The sequence below is a fragment of the Paramisgurnus dabryanus genome, chromosome 12 (assembly GCF_030506205.2).
Source record: "Paramisgurnus dabryanus chromosome 12, PD_genome_1.1, whole genome shotgun sequence".
In the NCBI taxonomy this organism is placed as follows: Eukaryota; Metazoa; Chordata; class Actinopteri; order Cypriniformes; family Cobitidae; genus Paramisgurnus; species Paramisgurnus dabryanus.
The window spans coordinates 19,073,666-19,097,044 of NC_133348.1; the positions used below are offsets into that span (position 1 = coordinate 19,073,666).

At 37.7% G+C, this 23,379-nt stretch overlaps 2 protein-coding genes and 1 long non-coding RNA gene across 4 annotated transcripts; 1 reads left to right on the forward strand and 2 right to left on the reverse strand.

Moving 5' to 3' along the window:
* On the reverse strand, positions 1 to 17,084 carry ppat (phosphoribosyl pyrophosphate amidotransferase). The gene is made up of 12 exons (XM_065257052.2): positions 16,712 to 17,084; positions 16,357 to 16,560; positions 9,234 to 9,300; positions 2,658 to 2,864; positions 2,455 to 2,567; positions 2,222 to 2,367; positions 1,681 to 1,750; positions 1,412 to 1,563; positions 1,193 to 1,320; positions 893 to 1,114; positions 692 to 812; positions 1 to 533 (listed from the first exon to the last, which is right to left on the reverse strand). Exons 2-12 carry the CDS (start codon positions 16,482 to 16,484, stop codon positions 364 to 366), a joined length of 1,524 nt encoding a protein of 507 aa, XP_065113124.1. The 5' UTR covers positions 16,485 to 16,560; positions 16,712 to 17,084; the 3' UTR covers positions 1 to 363.
* paics (phosphoribosylaminoimidazole carboxylase, phosphoribosylaminoimidazole succinocarboxamide synthetase) lies at positions 10,326 to 20,594 on the forward strand. 2 transcript variants are annotated; one of them, XM_065257050.1, is made up of 15 exons: positions 10,326 to 10,845; positions 13,514 to 13,897; positions 14,013 to 14,081; positions 14,167 to 14,895; positions 15,174 to 15,251; positions 15,839 to 16,017; positions 17,068 to 17,104; positions 17,528 to 17,725; positions 18,049 to 18,227; positions 18,406 to 18,585; positions 18,669 to 18,782; positions 18,925 to 19,008; positions 19,580 to 19,760; positions 19,997 to 20,155; positions 20,287 to 20,594. In XM_065257050.1, exons 1-15 carry the CDS (start codon positions 10,341 to 10,343, stop codon positions 20,451 to 20,453), a joined length of 3,243 nt encoding a protein of 1,080 aa, XP_065113122.1. In that variant the 5' UTR covers positions 10,326 to 10,340; the 3' UTR covers positions 20,454 to 20,594. The 2 variants fall into 2 exon arrangements, with proteins under 2 accessions (XP_065113122.1, XP_065113123.1); XM_065257051.2 differs by lacking the exons at positions 10,326 to 10,845; positions 13,514 to 13,897; positions 14,013 to 14,081; ... (1 more) ...; positions 15,174 to 15,251; positions 15,839 to 16,017 and adding an exon at positions 16,494 to 16,611.
* Positions 20,595 to 21,682: 1,088 nt separating this feature from the next.
* LOC135738881 (uncharacterized) lies at positions 21,683 to 22,558 on the reverse strand. The gene is made up of 2 exons (XR_010528782.2): positions 22,421 to 22,558; positions 21,683 to 22,253 (listed from the first exon to the last, which is right to left on the reverse strand). It is a non-coding gene; the product is annotated as an uncharacterized lncRNA (long non-coding RNA).
* Positions 22,559 to 23,379: the final 821 nt, after the last annotated feature.

Consider the following 23,379-nt stretch of genomic DNA (forward strand, 5'->3'; position numbering starts at 1 on the left):
TGTTTCACAAAGATTTTAATTCTAGGCTTATTTTAATACAGAATCTAACTCAAGTACAATACTGACGTGAAATAAGGAATGTTACGAAATGTAATGTAGTATTTTGTAAATTATATTCATCTCATCTGAATGAGCATTTTAAATCAAACTGATATTAAATAAACCATCAAGGAGAACTTAAAGTATGTCTGAAATGTCAAAGACAATCCTAATGTTTCTGTTTGAGCTCAGTATATGGCTTGCTTTTTTAATAAGACACCCAGAAGATTACAATCACACCAAAAAATTGCTTTACAGGTATAGGGATTGTAATTCCCATCAAGAAGCAGCATTAACAGGACTTCTAAACAGAAAGCCTGAAGGTCACCACTCCAGCTCCACTGGGTATTTGCCTGTGAGACAGGCTGTGCAGTGACCGAGTCTATTAGTCTTAGTTGTAGAGTCGATCCTCTCATCTTTCTTATGTGGCTCTATCCCACCTTGAACAGCAGACAGCAGGCCTTCAACAGACAAGTACCGAACACTCGTGGCACCTGCTCGAAACACAAAATAACTTTGTCAACGTACATCTCTTGCTGAAATACCTCTGTGTGGATACAACACCGAACATTTAACTACTTATTTAAAAAAAACAGTACAGTACATTTCAAAAGCTGTGATTTGAGCAAATGTTTGCATTGTTCTGACGTACCAATGTAACCGGCTATATCCTCGAATTCAGGTTTATTAGCAATTAGCTCCTCTTTGGTCGGGATGTTGATGCCCATGTAGCATGGGAACCGGATCGGAGGAGATGCAACTCGAATGTGAACCTGTGAGAGTTCTTGTATATGAGACAACAGCGGCATATTCCAAAAAGTTATAAATCATATTAAATGTACATTTATTTTACCTCTGTTGCACCTGCTTCCTTTAACAGTTTAATAATTGGAGAGATGGTGTTGCCCCTGACAATAGAGTCATCAATGAGCACCACTCGTTTGCCAGCAAAGTTGTCGGTCAATGCCCCAAACTTCTTGGCCACCCCAAGCTGGCGCAGGCGAGTATTTGGTTGAATGAATGTACGACCCACATACCGGTTCTTGCACAGCACCTCTACATAGGGAAGGCCAGACTACAAAACAAATTTGCATGCCACTTAGTGAACCAATAAAGCGTTAAGAGAAATGTGTTTTACGTGTTAAGTACTCACAACTTGCGCATATCCTAATGCTGCAGGCGTGGCTGATTCTGGAACAGTGCTTACTAAATCAGCATCAGTGGGGGCTTCGATGGCCAACTGCTGTCCACAGCGCTGCCTGACTGTATATACCATCTGCCCTGTAACATTGTAATACACTTATTTCACCTAGAACTAACTTCAAAAACATCTTTATTAGCCAGAAAAATCATTTTAAAAGAATGAACTTGCCTTCGAATATGGAATCTGGCCTGGCAAAGTAAACATATTCAAATATGCAGAAAGCAGGGTTGTCTCCTTCTGGGCGTGGGACAACACTTAGACTCTTTACTCCATGTTTAGATATCTGGACTATCTCACCAGGCTGCACCTCACGATAATACCTGAAAAATGAGAAACGCAAACACATACGTTATAGTAAGCTTACGCCTTTGGGATTGAAGCAGTGCAGGTAAAGATTTGCACCAAATCAAATTAAACGTCAATTAGAGGATGCATACTTTGCTCCAATGGACTGAAAACTACAGGACTCAGATGAGACCACCCAGCCTTCTGTGTCTCCTTCTCCACCTAAAACAGGAGGAACAAGATTAGTTTAGTACTGAAGTTATATTCATACCCATATCTAAAATAGGATCCATCGATGTACAGTAAAAAAACGAATCTGTATACAGAATGCATAACATGGTCTATAAATAATTATTTATTCCTACAGATGCTAAGCGCAGTTGTGTGAGACCATGGACAACAAAACCAGTAAATAAACCAGAAATATTTTCTTTTATGCCAAAAAAAATCAGGATATTATGTAAAGATCATGTTTCCCTTAAGATATTTTTGAGTAGTTGTATCGGGCCAAATATTGTCCTGACAAACCATACATCAATTGAAAGCATATTTATTCAACTTTAGATGACGTATAAATGCAAAAAAAATTTACCCTTAAGGCTGGTTTTGTGGTTCAGGGTGATTTACACAAACATACAGTTTTTCCTTCGACCCCTTTCATAACTACCGAATTATACATTTTCCTGTACACACCTGCGCTGTGCAGTTTGGAGATGGGTACTAGACGTCCAATACAGAGAGGTCTGTTCCCATAGGGGTCTCTCACGGCATAGATTACATCTTTAAACAGCACTAGTAGTGAGTATGATGTAGGAGTCTCCGACATCAAGTTCTTAATGCTGAGACAAAACAAACAAAAAAAATATGCATCAAGTGTCTATTAAATCTGGTCATTCAATCAAATGTTGTTGTGATGCATAACTTACCGAGCCACCCAATCAGGAGTATCGAGCTCCTCCATGGGAGGAGTCAGTGCAAGGAGCTGGGTTATAATCTCACTGTCTGAACTGGTGGACAGGCCAACCCCATGTCGCATAACCTATAACACAATTAATGATGAAGTATGAAAGAAATGAATCCCCACCACTCATGTTATTCGAGTAATTCTCATAGATAAATGGAAGTCCACCTTTCTGCGCAATGCAGCAGCATTGACCAGTTCTCCATTGTGTGCCACTGCAATCTTGCCATGCAGGGTGTCTACAACGAAAGGCTGGCAGTTCTGCAGTTCAGAAATCCCTGTGGTGGAATACCGAGTGTGTCCGATGCCTAGGTTGCCATTGCGCAGTTTCTGCAAATCGTCTGGTTTGAAAGCCGTATTTACTAATCCCATGCCCTGCGAGAGAGAGAGAGACAGACAGAAAGAGAAAACTATTTCAGGCAGGTCTAATCTTGCAATCGGTAGTGTGTTTTAAAAGATTGGTTCCTGAGGGATAAATAAATGTTTTAAAGTGATACTCAAGCCAAATATAAAAATTACACAATTATATACTTACCTTCAAGCCATCAAAGATAAATGTTCACAGTCTTTCAGACAAACACATTTGAAATATTTTACCAAATGTCCTTGCTCTTCCTAGCTTTTTAATGATAGAAAACCGGTATCACGGAACAACTTCCTCTCAAATACAGGCATACACCCTTTACAAAAGAAATCCACACAGCTCCAAGGGGTTCATCCAGGTCTTTTGCGGGTAATCAATGCTTTGTAAGACAAATATCCCGATTTTAAACTTTAAAAACTATACTAACTAGCTTCCAGTAACGATGTCATCTTTGACTCTACTCCATCTTTGCCTAATGAACGTTGGTTGCCATATGTATGTTACGCAGTGACTCTCCTGAATCGCTTCAATCCAAGATGGCGTCATTATTGGAAACTAGTTATATTCAAGCAAACACATAACATTCCCATATGGTTTTAATTTAATCATTTTGCAAGAACGTTCTGGGAACGTTTCCTGTAGGGTATATTTATAATAACCTAAAGAGAACCTTCCCAGAACGTTCCCTGTATGTTATTTAAAGGATTAGTCCATTTTCTTAAAAAAAAAAAATCCAGATAATTTACTCACTACCATGTCATCCAAAATGTTGATGCCTTTCTTTTCTTCTCGACTGAACAATTATGTTTTTTGGAGGAAAACATTCCAGGATTTTTCTCATTTTAATGGACTTTAATAGAACACAACACTTAATACTTAACTCAACACTTAACAGTTTTTTCAACGGAGTTTCAAAGGACTCTAAACAATCCCAAATGAGGCATAAGGGTCTTATCTAGCAAAACGATTTTCATTTTTGACAAGAAAAATAAAAAATATGCACTTTTTAACCACAACTTCTCTTCTATCTCCGGTCCTGAAAAGTGCCAGCGCAACCTCACGAAAGTGCTTAGTGACGTAGAAAGATCACGTGTTACATATATGAAACGCACATTTGCGGACCATTTTAAACAATAAACTGACACAAAAACATTAATTAGTATCATTCCACATACAACAACATAGGAACGGTCCTCTTTTTCCACACTTGTAAACACTGGGGCGTAGTTTCCCATACGTCATCTGTGACCTCTTGACGTGATGACGTATTGCGTGAAGTTGCGCTGGTGCTTTTCAGGACCGGAAATAGAAGAGAAGTTGTGGTTTAAGTGTGCATATTTTTTATTTTTCTTGTCAAAAATGATAATTGTTTTGTTAGATGATGCCTCGTTTGGGATCGTTTAGAATCCTTTGAAACGCTGTTGAAACAAACTTAAGTGTTGAGTTAAGTATTAAGTGTTGGGTTTTATTAAAGTCCATTAAAATAAGAAAAATCCTGGAATATTTTCCTCAAAAAACATAATTTCTTCTCTACTGAACACAGAAAGCCATCAACATTTTGGATTAGGGCTGGGATAAACGATTATTTTTTAAACGATTAATCTAGCGATTCTTTTTTCGATGCATCGATTAATCTAACGATTCATTTTATCAGTCCGATTCGACTTCGATTCGATTATCAATTATCTCCCCATTAATTAACTAATAGCAATTTATACATGTTGAATTACATATCTGAATGTAAACATTTCAATATATGTTGATTGCTCTTGAAATTTCAAAATAAAAAAAGACTATACAAGTGCAAAATAATGCATTCTTAGTCAGAGGTAGCATTTCATAAAGCGTTTGCAGCTCATTCTGTGCTGTTTAGTAACAGTATAAAAATCTCAAGTTCAAATGACTTTATTTTGCATGCATTTATAAGCAAAACCTCTTCAATGTGCCTTTTGATGGTCACAGTGTAATTTTTATAACTTGATTTGTTTAATCCACATTTTTTTCGTGCTGTTCTAGTCCATTTAATGACAGATATAAACACAATTATAGACTTAAGAAGCACATACATTATTAAATTTCTTTCTCTTAAGTTTATTAAGATAGATGAGGGCTCATTTACTGCTGGACAGAGAGTGAATGAAAACGCAGTCTTCTGGCAACAGTGTGTTTTTACACATGTCATTGCTTTTTGTTAAATTGCTCTGTTTAAAACACACTTGGCATCACATTTATGATTTTATGGTAAAATGAAACTCTTTCGCGTCAATCCACGAGCATTTAAACCATAAACAAAGCACTTTCACTTTAATTGAGCTTGAGCAGCGCAGCAGAACCGACGCAGAAACGATTGCAGCACTGTTGCTACAGAGCCGCGAGCTCGCGCTCCTCAAGCTGTGTTTATACTCCTGCTTTGGTCCGCAACGCAAGCCTCCACGGCAGGGTGCATGCTTGTTAACATGGGCGCTGCAAAAACATGTGCCGCTTACGCGCTGCTCACACTTGCTGTGAAGCCGGCGGGGACTGGAGCCACTCGCGTTGCTACTACTCAACGGCGCCGTCTTTTTGGGTCTGACGAATCGATGCGCATATTTTGCGTCGACGTATTTTTTGCGTCGACGTCGTCGATTACGTCGACGCGTTGTCCCAGCCCTATTTTGGATGACATGGTGGTGAGTAAATTATCTGGATTGGACTAATCCTTTAAGATATAACGAATAAAACTTTTATAATGGATGGCCTTTACCCAAGGCAACTTGGTAAAGCTCCCAGGGCAGCGCAGTACTGCCCACTGCTCCGTGTGTGTTCACTACTGCTGCCATGTTATCCATCCGATTTTTTTGAGGAAATTAAGTGAAAACATCATTGAATCCATTGTATTCCTTTATTAGTGTGCAAGTCTGATGTGTGCCCTCTACTGCCGCAGCACGCTCTTTAGTGAACATTTAAAAATAAAATGGTTGTTTATTAGACCCTTTTACAGCCGTGATCAAATAGCCTGCGCGCGCATTTAGGCAACAGAGTTGGTGTTATTCCCAATTGGTTCTAACGTGTTAGCAACTCAGAAAGTTTATTAAAATGGTTACCAGCATCAAAATGTCTGGTTGTTGCGTTTGGTTGCACTAATATAATATACTAATATATGTATATATGTATCCGGGAACTTTATATTTGGCCATCTGCCAAAGTCTTCTATCCACTCCACTATAGTACACGGATCTGGTAGCTGTGTTGAAAAAGTTGATAGTCAACTTTTTAAAATAACTTTCTCTGTATGTGTTGCTTCACTGCTAATTCTTGCCATTCTTCCGTTGCCTAAATGCGTGCACATATGCTGCCACGTCATCATTGTGTACAAACAGTAAAAGAGTCTATTTTACCCTCCGAGACTAACATTATTTTAGTGTTTTCTCGCTTTCATCATTTAGTAACTTAAATATGAAAGAACAAATATATATTTTAGTGGTTTTTGATCGATTTGACAAGTCTATATTAAGAGAATATGATGTTAAAAGCTTTTGATTGTTGTAAAATTGGAGATAAGCGGCTAAACTGCTGTGGTAAGATCCGTTAAAGTGAAATGTTTTATTTGTAATTTTGTTTTATCCCAGAGACTACTATACTATGTTAGCTGATTATTTGATCTCTTTCTTCATTTAGTAACGTTAACTTAAATATGTGTGTACAATTTGACACGTCTTATGAAGAGATTATGATGTAAGGGAGAAGCTTTTGATATTGTTGTATCTAAAAACGGATTGGCGACTAACTGCATTGTTAGATCTGTAAAGTGTTTATTTATCTGTCAATAAACATCTGTTTTAAGTCCCCTATATTGTGTTGAAGTCATTATTTAGATATCTTATAGAATACAATGTTATCTAAAAACAATGTGTGATGTAGGAGGTGTTTTTATTAAAAATAATGTTCTCTGAACAATAAACATCGTTTAACACATGCTTTTTAGTCTGATTATTTGCATTCAGGCATATCACAATATAAGAGGTTGTTATTTATGTAGTTATGTACTTTACATATCATGAAATTCTGACTTTTTAATGTTTAAGTGCTATAATTGGGCCCACAGTGCTTCTATCAACCTAGAAAATGTGAAAAAGATCAACCCAGTAACTTCTTTGCAAGCATGTGAAAATAAAGTGTCTTTGAAATTTGGCTCTCCTTGTGATGTCAAAAGGGGATAATACCACCCCTTAATCTGTACTATACAAACACAGCACTGCCATTTAGTGCACAGATCAGCTCATTTGCATTTAAAAGGACACACCCAAAGGCACATCTTTGCACGCACCTACAAAGTGAACATTTTAAAATGTTATAATAAATTATCTATAGGGAATTTTGAACTAGAACTTCACATGTGTACTCTGGAAAACCAAAGATATATTTACATTTTTAAAACTCTTGTGAAAGGTCCTCTTTAATTTCAGATTTTTTTGTCTGTTTATTTGCATTCAGACATATCACAATATATTGGTTAGGGGAACGTCATCAGAAAGTTAAGGCAATGTTAGCAGACCTTTAGCATAAGGTTCTCTGAACGTTCGCACAAGGTAAGGGGGTGCTCCTCAAACTTAGAGGGAACGTCCTATTGACGTCAAGAAAACTTTCATCAGGGACCGTTAGGGTATCTGTTCTAGAAACATTCTTGGAACCAAGTGCTAACATTCCCAGAACGTTAACAAACGTTAGCTTGGATAGTTCATAAAGTTTGAAATATGGATATATTTCTTACAAAACGCATCAATTACACGTAGACTACTTTATTAACCCCTTGGAGCTGTGTGGATTACCTCTGTGAAAGATGGATGCACTTTTTGGGGTTTAAAGTCAGAAATTGTTCCCTGATCCCTGTTTTCTATAAAGCTTGGAAGAGGAAGGACATTTACTAAAATAACTCTACATGTGAATTAGTCTGAAAGATGATGTATCTCTGATTGCTTGAGGGTGAGTAAATCATGGGGTAATTTTGGCTTGAGTATCCCTTTAAGGCCATGTTTACATTAGAGCATTTGCGTTTTAAAACGGCATTTTAAAATGAAAACGATCCTCGTTTATACTGGCATTTTAAAAAGAATCTTCATCCACACTATACACCACCATAAACCCATGAAACATGACCAATCATGTAACTGGGCATGCGCATAAAAGTGTAAAATAACTTATTACTCTAATAATAGCTTACCTTTGCGCATTTACGCAGCCTAGGGGTGTGCGATATTGACAAAAAGTCATACCTGGGTCCTTTGCTGGCAACTATAACAGACACTATTTTTGAACCTATAAAAATGTGTTTGGGAAAGTCTTATACTGTTCTATCTCCCCCCTACAACATATTAATATGATTAATAGGTTAATTTTGATTTTATAACTAAACATAAAGGTCTTTATGATTTAAAAAGAAAGCATTCAAGTGAACAGTACTAACAGTAGCGAACTTGAAGCAAAAATAAATTTTAGCAAATGCAAACTTCAATCAAACATAGTAAGAGGTGAATTATTGCTTTAGCCTACCAGAAATGCTTATTGCATTAATTTTTAAAAGTGTGCGAGGTCCGTGCACGTCCTCCGCTAGCAACACACAATAGCTATAAGCGCAAGCGCCTAAACAAGCATTATATATTAATGACGTTGAGTTTATTGTTTTTATTAATTTATATTCACAAAACTTATCAACAAAACATCGATTAAAATTAAGAGACAAATTATCTGAAACGAGATTCATTTTAAAGTAGCAAACAAAACTTACATTAAACTGGAAAATAATGTCTGACCCATTACAATTCTCCCTTCATATTGGCCTTTACAACGCCTATATGGTGTTTAAAATGACAGTCTATCTTTCGTAAGCTAACTAAATTTAAACAAAACAAACACATTAAACCCAACAATACTCAAACATTAATATAAAACAGACATTATCTATAAGGATACATGTTAAAACAATCCGATATAGCGTTTATAATAGCTGGTTGGTAGATGTTTACTATTTTTGGCAAAACCTCCTTGCAAACCAACATTTACATGAATAAAATAATTTTTACTTTGAAAATGATGCGTTGTCAGGTTAACATCAGCTGTTCGTTTACATAAGACTCCGTCTACGTTCATTTACACTCAGAGCAACGTCTGAGTTCTCAAACTAAAACAGGGTCTTCAGCGTTTGCGAACGAATCCGTTTATGAGGGTCAAAAACGGTGATGTAGTGTAGATGAAAGGCGTAAACGTAGCAAAAGTAAGGCGTTTTAAAGGATAAACGCATTAATGTAAACATAGCCTAAGTGTGAGGTGGATGTTTGTAACACAGGGCTTAAAGAGTCAGGTAGATGTTAACACATGTGAGAGGTCTTTTGTTATTACAGTACCTTTAAGGTGGTGTATGCTGGGGGGTTTGCTCCAGTACTTGTGACAATTCCAGCACTCTCCTGACCCCTATGTTACACAAAATAGTTCAGTACATTCACATTAATCTACATAGAGGTGGTGTTTATCAAAACAAAAAAGTCCATCAATTTAAAACTAATTTTAAACTAAGTTCACCTTTTTTTTTGTGCCACAGACGAAACTGCCATAAAATTACATGATAAATGTGACCCTGCTGTGAAAACCCAGCTGAAGATATTTTTTATTACTTTTTCTGCACAAAATCACCACTACATAATATAAAGAACATACTGCAAAAAAGTACCTTGATAGCCAAAGATTGAAATCATAGTAATGCTTGAAAATAAATGTAATGCTCCTAATCTCAAAAAAAGATGAGACTTTAGCCTGGATTTCACTGACAGGGTCCCACATTTGAATGAAAATAAAAGTGTAAACATGTCACACTAAGGTTGAATTTGTTGACACTGCTTAAACTAACATGAACTAAAATAAATAAATGCAGCGTTATTGTTCAAAGTTAGATCATGTTACCTGTATGCATTAACTAATGTTAACAAATGCAACCTCATTGTAAAGTGTAACTGTGTTTGCAATATCATGGTATGATTTTACACAGAGTAATTAGTTTACAACATGTCATGGCATGACTGGAGATTGAGATTATGTTGGTGTAAAATAGTGTAACACATCAAATCAAGTCAAATCTGTTTTATAAGTCAATGCTGGAACAGCAGCATGTGACAAGACAAAGGCAGCTCAAACTGGTTTGTGTGAAACTGTTGGGGCACAGCGAGAATGAGGAAGAGGGGGAGGGGGAATGAGAGAGAAAATGAATGCCTGACCAAAGGCATTAGGAAAGGGGCAATATCATTCAACCCTAAAAATATGACCTGAATAAGCACATAAGACATTCAAAACAGAGGCTCGGTGCAGCTAAATGCTTCTGAGCCTTTTCTAGTATTTCTTATTAAGAGAGACTGACACAGCAAGTGCAGCTCACTCGCCAAGCCACTTCTCACATTTCCTCCCCAGGCCCTCCCCCACCGCACGCAGCTTAAGCCAGTCATAAGGCTGTTCTCGGTCACATGACCGCTCCTAACTGGCTCAGTCGCCTGGTTGCCTTGGACACTGAGCTTAAAGTCAACAGGGAGGGGGGAGCTGAGAGGATAAAGGCAGAGACGAACAAACAGAAGCCATTTCTAGGCAAGCTTAGAAACATGGAGCCTGAAACAGAGAAACAAAGGAATGCTGTGGAGGAAAATGGGGAGAAAGGAACAACAAGACACTGGAGAGGGGAAGAAGTTAAAGCTCTGCTTTCAGTGTGGAGAGAAAGACAGGCGTGGGAAGAGGAAGAGAGCAGGACCAAGTATGAGGCCATCTCAAGCCGACTGAGAGAGCTTGGGGTGTGTAAAGACTGGTTCGACTGCAAGGCCCAATGTAGAAATATGGCTCTTCCAGATTGGAGGCCTACGCAGACGCTCTACATGCAGTCTTCTGCAGACAACAGACCAATGACCAAAAAACCTTACGAGACAGATGAGGACCCGACGACGGCCAATAGAAGAGAGGAATCTATGAATCTACAGGAAGGTAATTCTTACACAATAATATTACAGTTCTGAAAGCACAACAAGCAAGAATACATTATTTTTTAGACTTACATTAACACATTTGGCAGACACTTTTATCCACTTACAGTGCATTACAAACTACGGCTGCGTCCGAAACCGTGTGCTGTGACAGTACGTATTGAATGAGATTAAGTACCTTACTGAGCGTTAAAACAGTAGGTACTGATCCTGGTAGTATGAATGAGATTCGGACGTACTACATCCACCATGTTAATACATCACGTCACGTCATACCAGCACAACCACATTCCTAATATGACGACGCCTCTTCTTCTTCATTGAAAAAACCTCTCACGGGCCATCATGGGATAGTGAAGTGTCTATCGTATGCACACTTCAAAAATCTAACCAGAAGTAGTATTTCATCGGACATGTTACTTGCCTCACCTACTGCTTTCGCCTACTTTATAGTACGGAAGTAGGCGGTTTCGGATGCAGCATATATATTTTTATCAGTAAGGTGGGTTCCCTGGGAATCGAACCTGTGACCTTTGACATCGCGGACACCATAGAGACAGAGCGCAGTTATGGTAATTTTAAAACCACACCCATCGGAGGGGAAACATTCCAACCGTCTCCATTGACTTTGTATTGCGAGAGGCCACCTCCTTATCATTTCTGGCTTATAACAAAAAAATGAATAATGCATAAAAGCTGCTGTGTGACGAGGTGTACAGCTAACAAGCTAAAGAAAAACAGAAATAAGTTTTTATAAGCTGCCGAGACGTAAAACCCAGCCTTTAAGGAGAAAAAAGTGGATCGCTGACTACGTTTCCCTCTAGTGGGCGCAGTTCTACTAATAGCAGTACTATGAAAAGTTGCCTGTTTCCACTTTTGTGTCTTTAAACGCTCGTTTTTTGGGGTTTGACAGATTATAAAAACTTAATTCTGGGTTTTTTGGCTTGTTAGCTGTACACCGTGTCACACAACAGCTTTAAGGCATTATTCTGTTTTTTGTTACAAGCCAGAAATGGCAAGGAGGCGACCTCTCCCAATACAAAGTAATGGAGACGAATGGACTGTTTCCCCCCGGTGAGGGCGTGGTTTTCGGGTTATGTTGCATTGCACTCGGTCTCTATGCTCTACCAACTGAGCTACAAAAACATGCAGCTTCTAATACTATCATTTTTAGGTAATATAATTATTAATCTACACTAAAAGTGTGGATATATTTTCTATATAAATTGTTTCTGTAGCTCAGCTGGCAATGCATTGTGTCACCAGCACAAAAAGTCATGGGTTCGATCTTCAGGGAACACACATACTGACACCTACTGATAAAATATATACTGTGGAATGCACCATAAACAACTTTAGATAAAAGCTTCTGCCAAATGCATAAATGTACACTATAAAAATTGCTGGTTTATTTTCAAAGGGACAAACCCAACCTGCTGGGTTGTAATTTAACCAAAGCTGGGTGGTTTCAGCCCAAAATGCTGAGTTGTTTAACCCCATTCCTGCATCAAATATAAATATAAATTTTTAGATTGTTAACCCTTTCCCCGCCAGCGTTTTTTTTTTTTTTTAAGTTGCCAATCAGCCCCAGCATTTTTCATGGTTTTTACAAAAGTTTAATGCCTTACAGAAAATGTTCTTCTTAAAATATATAAACATACAATTAGGGCCAGGACTCGATTAAAAAAATTTATCTAATTAATTAGAGGCTTTGTAATTAATTAATCGAAATTAATCACATATAAATATTTGACCTGAGAACATTGAGAAGTTATTTTTTCACATGGATTTTTAGTATACCATGAATAATGACTGAATACATAAGCTTAAGCAACAAAATATTGTTTATTTTTGTTCAACCAAGTCGTTGTACCCGGATTCGGGCTAACGTCCACGCTAGCTGCTATATGTTTAACATTGAGATGATACTTGAGGCTCGATGTGCTGCGGGTGATATGTGAATTCCTTGTTGCATAGCTTACACACAACCATGCTCTTATCAACGCTTCCATCCGTTCGTTTTTATAAAAAAAATCAAAAAACCAAAGCGATCTCATCAGCTTCTTCGTTCATGTTCACTGTGGTTTGTTGTTGTCTGAAGTCATGAACTCTAGTTGGTGCTCCAGTATAATCGGTCCGCCGAAACTCATCCAATGAGAAATGTTCTGCGGTGCAAAAATAAGTGCGATTAAAATGCGTATTAAATTTTAACGCATTATTTTTTGTGTAATTAATTAATCAATCTTAATTAATGCGTTTAAGTTCCGGCCCTACATACAATATCTCAAATGAAAGAACTTTCAAACCAGAAACCGTTTCATCCTACCTTCATTAGTTCTCTTTTTATTACTCTCTTAAATAAGGGTAGGTTTCTTCAAAAACACAAATTTTTTAGCAAAAAGCTTAGATAATTCAATTTTTCTGAAGGACTTTTGATAGAGATCAGATTCAGAGTGATCCTCAAAACATACACAAACATACAGCTGTTTGCCCTAGGGTTTTATTAGACCGCCAGAAAGCCATAAATAATCGTCAATGGTGGGGAAAGAGTTAATATAAACATCTTCTCTGAAAGGCCCATTGGAAACACATTGAAGCACAAGCTCCACTGTTTATCTCCATCAATAAACTCAACACAAAAACACCTAACCAATTTACTGCCTATTCAGGGCTGGATGGGGGGAGACATTGGTCTGACAGAGAGGTTCGAGCTCTCCTTACTGTCTGGGCTGACCGGGAAGTTCACAAGCAGCTCCAACGTTCTCACAGAAACAAGGCCATCTTCCAGGAGATGGCAGAACGCCTGGAGAAACAACATGGTGTGGTGAGGGACTGGCGACAATGCCGCACAAAATACAAGAACCTTAAATATGACTACAAAGTCAGCAAGAGCCAAAATCGAACAATGCGATTCAGTGCTGAGCTCGATGATATACTGCAGGCAAGAGATATGGGAAGTTTTGATGAGGAATCAACTATGAAAACACCTAATAAAGAACAGGGGACTACGATGCGCAAAGCGGAGGAAGAACATGTTATCAAGATTGATGATGGTGAGAATTTTTTGTATATATATATATATATATATATATATAAAACGCAAAACGTAGTACTGAGAGATTATTTTCAATTAAACAATGCACTTTCTCAATATTTGCTCCTTTGAAGATGAAAGTCTGGCAGAGATGAACACCATAATGAAAGCTGCTAACCATCCACTTACTGCAAGAGAGACAGGTGAGTCATAAGACTTTAGTTACTTGGGTGATGTTATTTAAACATACATTTCTCAACCTTCTTAACAATCTTTGCAACACTCCAGTAACAGCAGCGAGAGCGAATCAAATGAACGTAATCACAGTGCACGACTCTGGCAGAAACTGGAGCGAGGAAGAGGTGGCCGCGTTGCTTCGGATCTGGGCTGATGAATCCATCCAGCGACAGCTACAGGGCTCAACCAGAAATAAAGACATATTCGTGCAGATTTCACGCAGGCTTCTTCAACAGGGCGTAGAAAGGGACTGGAAACAGTGCCGCACCAAATACAAAAACCTGAAGTACCTCTACCGCTCTCTGCAAAGAGGAAAGTCTGATATTGGAGATCCTCGCCGCCTCATGAGGTTTTATGACCAGCTGGAGGTACTTCTGTCCAAGCCTCCTAGAAGTCGCCTGAATTATGCTGAGTTTTCCAACAGTTTAATGAGGAATTCAACAATGTTTAATCCTCCGGAATTTGAAGAGCATTCCATGGGTGGAGATCCTCAGGAGGACAATGACATTGCTGCAGTCAGATATAACAAGAGTCCGTCTATGGATGAGGCGACTTTGAGATCTCCTCCCATTTCTGCAATGGTTATTCAGAAACAAGATGGGACTGAAGGCATTTTATCAAGGTCAGAGGATGTGACAAGTGTGCAATTTGTGATGCCTAAAACAAATGCTGTGACGGTACGGTCATACAGCCCTCAGATAGAATATGAACAGCATCTTTCCTCAGACTCAGTCGCTGCTGTTATATATGAAGATGGTCAAAATTATAGAAGCAGCACAGGTAATAATACTATTATCAATAAATACCAGTGGTTCTCAACTGGTGGGACATTTTACAATGAAAACCAAACACACCAAAGTAGTCAGTAAAATAAAAATTTAACATCATTAATAATGATGTCAATAACACATTTATCATTATTAAAACTGTGTTCAATATACAATCAGACCCACCAGTTATGAACCACTGAATGACATCACACAAATTACTGCATTTGAAATAAAGTGTAAACATAATGGCACATTTCATTCACTTCTATTAATGTGTCTGCAACACAGACAATGGCGACCCATCGTGCACAAGAGGAGAGCAAGTGTTGGCCAACAGAGGGAAAAAAAGAAAGGCTGCAGATGAAGGTTTTTATAATATTCTCATTATAGGGATTTCTCAAAGTTAAATTATCATGCAGGGAAACAGGGAAGAGATGTTACTGGGTCTTGTGACAACAATAAAGATAGGGAATAATAATACAATGATAAGATTATAAGGTTACGAACACAAGAAACTATGCAAAGAACTTAATGAAAGATGATTTTTTTTAGAGACAACAACATATTAATAATAAACAATACTGACCTATGGAAGTCAGTATTTAAAGGGATAGTTCACCCAAAAAATGTTTTGAGGAATTGAGGAATGTTTGTGACCAAAATGATCAGAAGCCCCATTGACTTCCATAGGGTTCTTTTTCCTACAATGGATTTCAATGGGGCTTCTGATCGGTTTATCAAAATATCTTCCTGTGTGTTTATCAGAACAAAGAATTTATACTGATTTGTAACAATATGAGGGTGGGTAAACGATGACAGAATCTTCATTTTTGGGTGTACTATCCCTTTAACAGTATCATATAACACCACAAGGCAACATAAATTATATGAATATGCTAATAATTATACAAGATAAGTTTTGTAACACCGTCAGCTTTATCTTGTGTATTTAGGTGACCGTTTGGTTTGCAAACAATTTCACCAAAGTACTGATGATGGGGAAAGCAGCACGGACTGGTCAGAGAACATAGACTTCCAATGTAAAGAAGAAGAAGAGGATCAATACATTCCTATCATGGAGATCACCTCTGTTTGCTCAATGGCGTCTAATGCAATCCCGTCTGATCATTCGGTGAGAAGATCAATGGAACCCTATTGATCTGTGATTTCATTATTGCATTGGTTAACAGCAATGCACGTTATTGTTTTAATATAAACTACATCTACAGCTATATCAGTAAGAAGGAAACAGGAAACTGCTAAGTTTAATGTGAAACTTTTGACAATAAAGAATCAACACCGCTTTACTTTAAATTTAATAAAATTGTATGTATAAGCACTCAGTAAATCGGAACATAGATGATATTTACTTTTTTTGTTGTTAAGAACTCAAGCCTGTAAGCACGGTCGATGCAACAACACAGCCTCTGTAGTCTAAAGCAACTACGTTTAAGAATATTGCTACGCTTACCTGTGCTGTAAAGCAACAAGTCCCAGTGTCAATATTTGTGCGACCTCCAGTTGTGTTGGCCATTCTCCCGCTGCCACACAACCGAAGACCCCACACTCCTCTCCAATGCCCGACTCCTCAAACTCCATCTCCTCAGGTCCAGATCTGGTTTAATTGTGTATCACCACGCGGGCTCGACACACGGAAACCACGTGTTTCCTCACACTGAAAAAGAGAGCAGGAGGAGAGGATTGACCAAAAACTCTACAATCTAAGGTCTAAATAAGAGCTTTAGAAACATATGACGTTTTTATTCATAAATCGTAAATAGTCGCGTTGTTATTGTGAGGATTGTGCTGCAAGACTTGCGCCATACCTGTATCCAAACCACGTGCTCTTTAACTTCGGCGTAGTTTGCAAATATTTATCAGGGGTTGATGTTTGCTCTTGACACATCAATAGATTATAGTTAGTGTTTTTCTTTTAAAGAAAACAGAAAAGGATTTTGCTCACGTGGTGAAGATGGCATTATTCTGATTGGTTTTAATGAATCGGCAGAGTGTCGTAACTGGTGTTGCCCCCGTGGAAATAAATGCGTTGAATCTCGCTACCCTCGCCATACTTTAACTCCGCTTTCATCTTAAGACTTCGGCATTACCTCGCCAACTTATTGTTATTGTTTGTCTTCAAACCCTTAGCACATAATAAATAGGTTTCCTATCATTTTTGCAGGAACCCCGAACTTCTACAAACATGCAGAACACAGCAGGTATGTTAAGTTTTCATTTTGTCTTATAATTTTTGTGGTGCGCAGTTACGCAGCATGTAACAAATACAGCGATGTACAAATATTTTCTGCTTTTTAAAAATGAATGAGGATATAGCAGTCTTTTAGGTCGAGTAATATGGCATAGTTAAATCAAAACACACGCTCACGTCCGCTATAACTCGCTGTCATTTATGTGCAAAAGTCCCAAATACAATCAAAGTAGTTGTTGTGGCGTGGGTTAAACTTCACGTGGCGCTGAGGCAACCGAACACGATATGACATCAAAGGACCGCGTTAGCTATTCAAAGGCATGGCCGATTAGCTTTCGAATAGCTCTCGCGGTACTTTGATGTCATACCACGATGGGTCTGCGCAGCTCCGGGTGAATTCTAACATACCTGTTGCTTTTATTTTTATGCGCAGAACTGAAATTAGGACAAAAACTGAACGAGGGCAAGACCAAGCAGATATTTGAGCTGGTGGATGAGGCCGGTCATGTTCTGGTCCAATCTAAAGATCAGATTACAGCGGGCAATGCGGTTAGGAAGGATCAGATGGAGGGCAAAGCCGCTATAGCCAATAACACCACCTGCTGTGTGTTCAAACTACTGCAGGATGCTGGTGAGATTTATTTTCTTTTTTCTTTCTCATACTTGCTTTCTTTCTAGACGTTTTTCTTTGGCTTTTGTATAATGTTAGACCTGCAGAGGACAACAAGTTTCTAATTCTGGAAACTTTAATTTAAATTTAAGGGGTCACATGCAACATTAGTAAATGCAAGATTGTGTATACAATGTGCATACCCTGGGAAATTACTGCCTTGTGATACAGGCCTACTTGATTTAATAAAACTGAATGTGATGCACACATGCTTCATTCCAACAGTTTTACAATTTAACAGGCTTTTGTCAACCACACTTGTGCTTTGCATAATGTCCTTTTAGGAATCAAGACTGCATTTGTCAGGCAACACTCTGAGACTGCGTTCGTGGCGTCCCGCTGTGAGATGATACCTATTGAGTGGGTCTGCAGACGGATCGCCACAGGCTCCTTCCTTAAACGAAACCCTGGAGTAAATGAGGGCTTCCGCTTCGCTCCTCTAAAGATGGAGATGTTCTTCAAGGTGAGCGTTTTTTGTTTAAACACAACAAAAGTTTTCAGTAATACGTGAGCAATATAGGAACATCTGTCGGGTAGATTTGTTAGCAAAAATGCTGCTTAGTCAAGGAGATGAGTAAATTAATTCACAATTAAACTTAAGGTCATTTTAAAATGCTAATTTCCTCATTGTTGTATTTCAGGATGATGCCAACAATGATCCTCAGTGGTCAGAGGAGCAGTTATTGGCTGCTGGCTTTGAACTGGCAGGCCTGACCATCGGCCGCTGTGAGGTGGACATCATGAGCAAAAGCACTATGGCCATTTTTGAAGTCCTAGAGAAAGCCTGGGCCACACAGGACTGCACTCTGGTGGATATGAAAGTAAGGAACTAGTGAATGTTAAACAAAAGCAATGCAAATGTTTGATCAGGAGGTAAAAAATGCTTATATTTTTTCAATTTTAGATAGAATTTGGTGTGAATGTGGCCACTAAAGAGATTGTGCTGGCTGATGTGATTGACAACGACTCATGGAGGCTGTGGCCGGCTGGGGATCGCAGCCAGCAGAAAGACAAACAGGTGAATATCACAAACACTTAAATGACTTTGGCACTACTTTTTGTTAGGAGTTTATTTTATTTGCATTTGACCTTCTGCTGTTATAAGCAGCATTGCAGAAGTGCTTTTGAGGATGAAGCTTACTTATGAATCCTCTATGCAGGTGTACCGTGACTTGAAAGAAGTTACTCCGGAGGCCATGCAGATGGTGAAGAGGAACTTTGAGTGGGTTGCTGAGCGAGTGAAGGTAATGAGCTAAAGAATGCCATTATTTACAAAATAATCTTTAGTTTGTTGTTTTACTGTAGATTACTTTATATTTTTTTGTATTCTCAATGGAGTTTTAAAGGTATATGGCTCACACTGTTCTATGATATGTGTTTTTTTATTTTTATTTACTTTGTAAAAGTTTAACATGCCAACAAGACGTCTGTTTTTTATCACCAGCGATATTTATCACCTTTCTTGCTCCTACAAACTAGGACCTTTTTCCAGGTTGAATGAACTTTTTCTGGTTGTTAATTTTCATCTATAAAATATCTTCTGTATAAACTCCTAATATAACTTATCATACAAAACCCAAGTGTATGGGTTTGCTTGACGTGTACTTGACTTTAAATAGTTTGTACTCCTTATTTGTTACCTTGATTATGTCAGTGCTTCAGCTCCTTGCTGATGCTTGAGAGTAATGAAAAATAATAATGACATTTTTCATTTTAAAAATAACAAGAAGATTAGTTTTTGGAGGATACTCATTGAACCATGCGGCATGAATCTGAAGAATGTTCTCATTATTGCCGATGTGTTTGCATTTGCAGCTGCTCCTGGAGTCAACAGGAAAAGGAAGAGTTGTGGTTCTGATGGGTTCTACTTCAGATGTCGCTCACTGTGAAAAGATCCGCAAGGCTTGTGGTTCATATGGAATTCCCTGCCATCTTCGAGTGACCTCGGCTCATAAAGGCCCGGATGAGACACTCCGTATAAAAGCTGAATATGAGGGTACGACCGTCAACCTGATTTTTATAAACCTTTGTTCTTATACATACTTTTGCATTGACCATATTAATAAAGGCATTAGAAGTGCGTAATATATTGCTCTGATTTATTGTTCTTAACATTTCAAATGTGATCCTTCCAAAATAAATGTTTTCGTTTAGCACTTCCCTTTTTAAGTATGTTTAAAGCGTAAAGGTAATTGCATTTTATGCATTAAGCAATAAGTGTTTTTCTTTCAGGTGATGGAGTGCCCACCATATTTGTTGCAGTTGCAGGAAGAAGTAATGGCCTAGGTCCTGTGATGTCAGGGAACACCACTTACCCTGTTATTAACTGTCCTCCTATTACCTCTGACTGGGGTGCTCAGGATATCTGGTCATCTCTACGCATGCCTAGCGGTACTATTAATGTTTTCAGATTAAACTTCTTTTGTGTTTCTGATTTTACTTAAGGATGTCTGTCTGTCTGTATTAGACATGCAGTGCAATACCAAACATGTCCCCTCATTCTCTTGCCTCCCTTCTTTCAGGTTTAGGCTGCTCCACGGTTCTTTCTCCTGAAGCCGCTGCCCAGTTTGCAGCTCAGATTCTGGGTCTTAATGATCACACGATTTGGGCCAAACTTCGGGCCTCAATGCTAAACACCTGGATCTCCCTAAAACAGGCTGACAAGAAACTACAAGCATGCACCTTGTAAAGGACCAGCATTGTCATTCCCTTTAACCACTTTGTACATTTTCTGTCTTTAAAGAAGCTCATGTGAAACATTGACCTAGAACCTTTTTGCAATAATACCACTTTCAGGTGTAATTTCGTAAATAAACATTCCATAATATAATTGTCTTGGTCTCTTGTGTTGATTTTTGATGAGTAAAGCAACCAATTTCTTGATGTTTAAGTAAAACCGGAGACCTTTCGTGTCACTCACTACACTACGGAAACCTGCTGTTGGTGCTTAATGGATTTATAGGTGAAATAGCGCCATCTAGACCTCTTTAGTTTCTCTTTAGTTAAGTGTGTAAAAAAAAAGAATTAAGCACGTCTGTTGAACTACCACAAACTGTGATCAAAAGGATGCTTTTTTATAAATACATTTTTTTTGTAAATAACAATAATTTATGCTTTATTATATTTTTTTTTTTTGTATTTGGCAACGGCAACGATATTTAACCTAAAACCACAATATTTGTTTATGCCCGGTTTCGAACCAGAGACCTTTCGCATCACTACCATAGACAGTAAAATTTTGCATGTAGTTAACAGTAGATGGCAAAGAGGTTCAATTATTCAAACCAAAGAAGTATTTTCTATGGTAAAGTCGTAAGCTTAGCTAAATGTCCTCTATGTAAAAACCATACTATTTTTGTTGTTTCTCCTGCAGGTTCCCTTGGCTGAGCACAGTAGGAGTATGGCATTAAGATATTTTTACTGATCATTAATCTGATCATCAATTAGCATATTTATTAAAACAAGATTTTTTTTATTTTTCAAAAATCCAGTTGTTTTGTGCATTCCAATTAATATCAACAAATTGCAGTTGGTTTGTTTGATTTAAGCCTTCATAGAAAATACAGCGAAGTAACACAATAAAAACACGATAACAAACATGTATAATAACATAATAAACGTGGTTTGACAAAAATGTTAAAAACTGAGTTATCTGGTTTTGGAACCAAACTCTTCATATATTAGCATATTTATTAACCATAAGTATCAGAAAATAAGATAAATGTTTTGTTATGTGCATACATCTTTCAGATAGATGCCCGCAAGCTGGACTATTTTCCAAACAAGAAACGTTTTCAAATTTTTGGACTACATATGAAAATACTTTGTTTTTCATTTACGCAAGAGGTTGAAGTAATCACAATCTTAAATTCTTGTTAGGATCACATTTGACAACAGTTATAAAAGGTCACCCCAAAATATAATGCCCAATTTTAATGTCATTGCATGATCACGTACAGTCAGTGAAAATGACCACCTGTGCATAGAAACAGGGGTGTGTGACTACACTGCACGGACTTCTGTTATAAAAAACAAACCATTTCCAAGGTACTTTTACAGATAAATAAAAATGAATCTTAGGTTGATTTGTATTGTATGTATGCGTATTGAAGTACTATTTTAATAAATAGTGAAACAGTTTAGAACAAAATGAGTAATTATCCATCAACCAACACAGAACAAACGTGTGTTCACTTTAAACAAACACAGATGTACACTTAAAATATTAAATACTAAAAATTACTGCTCCCATAATTTGTACTTACTAAATACGTACCATAAGCAAACCATTAACATTTATTTGTGTGTATTATTTAACGTGGCACTGCACATAATTTGTATGGCTGAGGACAGTGTGTGGCTCCCAGTTTAAAATCCAAGCTGGGCTCCACACCTGCAGGTGCAGACAACGTGAAACGCTGAAGCAGAGAGGAAAAAAAGAGAAAGAGTTCCATCCTTGCCAGCTGCTCACCAAGACAAACTCTCTTTCCTGAAAATCACATTGAAAGAGAAAATACAAGGTTTGTGCTTTGTACATCTGCTTTGTACAACCCTCTTTAAGAAAACACACAAATATAGGCTTAATATAATAAAAAAAGAGGTGCTACTGCTAGTCATTGTAAATTGACAGATGAAATAAACATAGTTATGCTGTACCTATTGAAAAAGACAAAAATGCATCTCTTCTCCTGAATTTGCCCTCAGCATCTAGGAAGTGATTTGGGTTAAAAGAATGCGGTGTCTCCCACTCAGATTCATCAAACAGCACCGACGTCAAGTTGCTAGTAACCAGCGTGCCCTATTAAATCAACAAACCCACTTTCTGAACAAGGTTTAAGATTATACATTATCTAACAAATATCTGCCTCCCCAAAATTAAATGCTAGTAAGCATTAAACATTTGTAGCATTACCATAAAATAAATGCCCATACTTACAAAATCATTTAGGTCAACTTTAGATAAAAGCTTCTGCCAAATGCATAAATGTAAATGTACACTATAAAAATTGCTGGGTTATTTTTAAAGGGACAAACCCCACCTGCTGGGTTGTAATTTAACCAAAGCTGGGTGGTTTCAGCCCAAAATGCTGAATTGTTTAACCCATTCTTGCATCAAATATAAACATTTTCCGAAATCAGCATTTTTTTTTTAGATTGTTAACCCTTTCCCCGCCAGCGTTTTTTTTTTAAAAGTTGCCAATCAGCCCCAGCATTTTTCATGATTTTCACAAAAGTTTAATCACTTACAGAAAATGTTATTCTTAAAATATATAAACATGCAATATCTCAAATGAAAGAACTTTCAAACAATAACAAATCGTTTCATCCTATCTTCATTAGTTCTCTTTTTATTACCTCAAAGGAACAGTAAGTAAGAAATTTATATTAATTAATCATAAAATGGCCCTGATATGTCACTAGACATTAAGAAATCATTTTCATTTCAAATACTTATATCACTGACAACAGTGGTCTGGCCAGGATATTGTTATTTAAAAAGTGGAGTTGCAGCCCTCAACTGATGTTTATGTTGTCATTTTGTGTATTGGCCACAGCTGTGTGATTGCAGTACCAGTTTTAGCCACAAGTTTTGTGATTGCAATACCAGTTTGGGC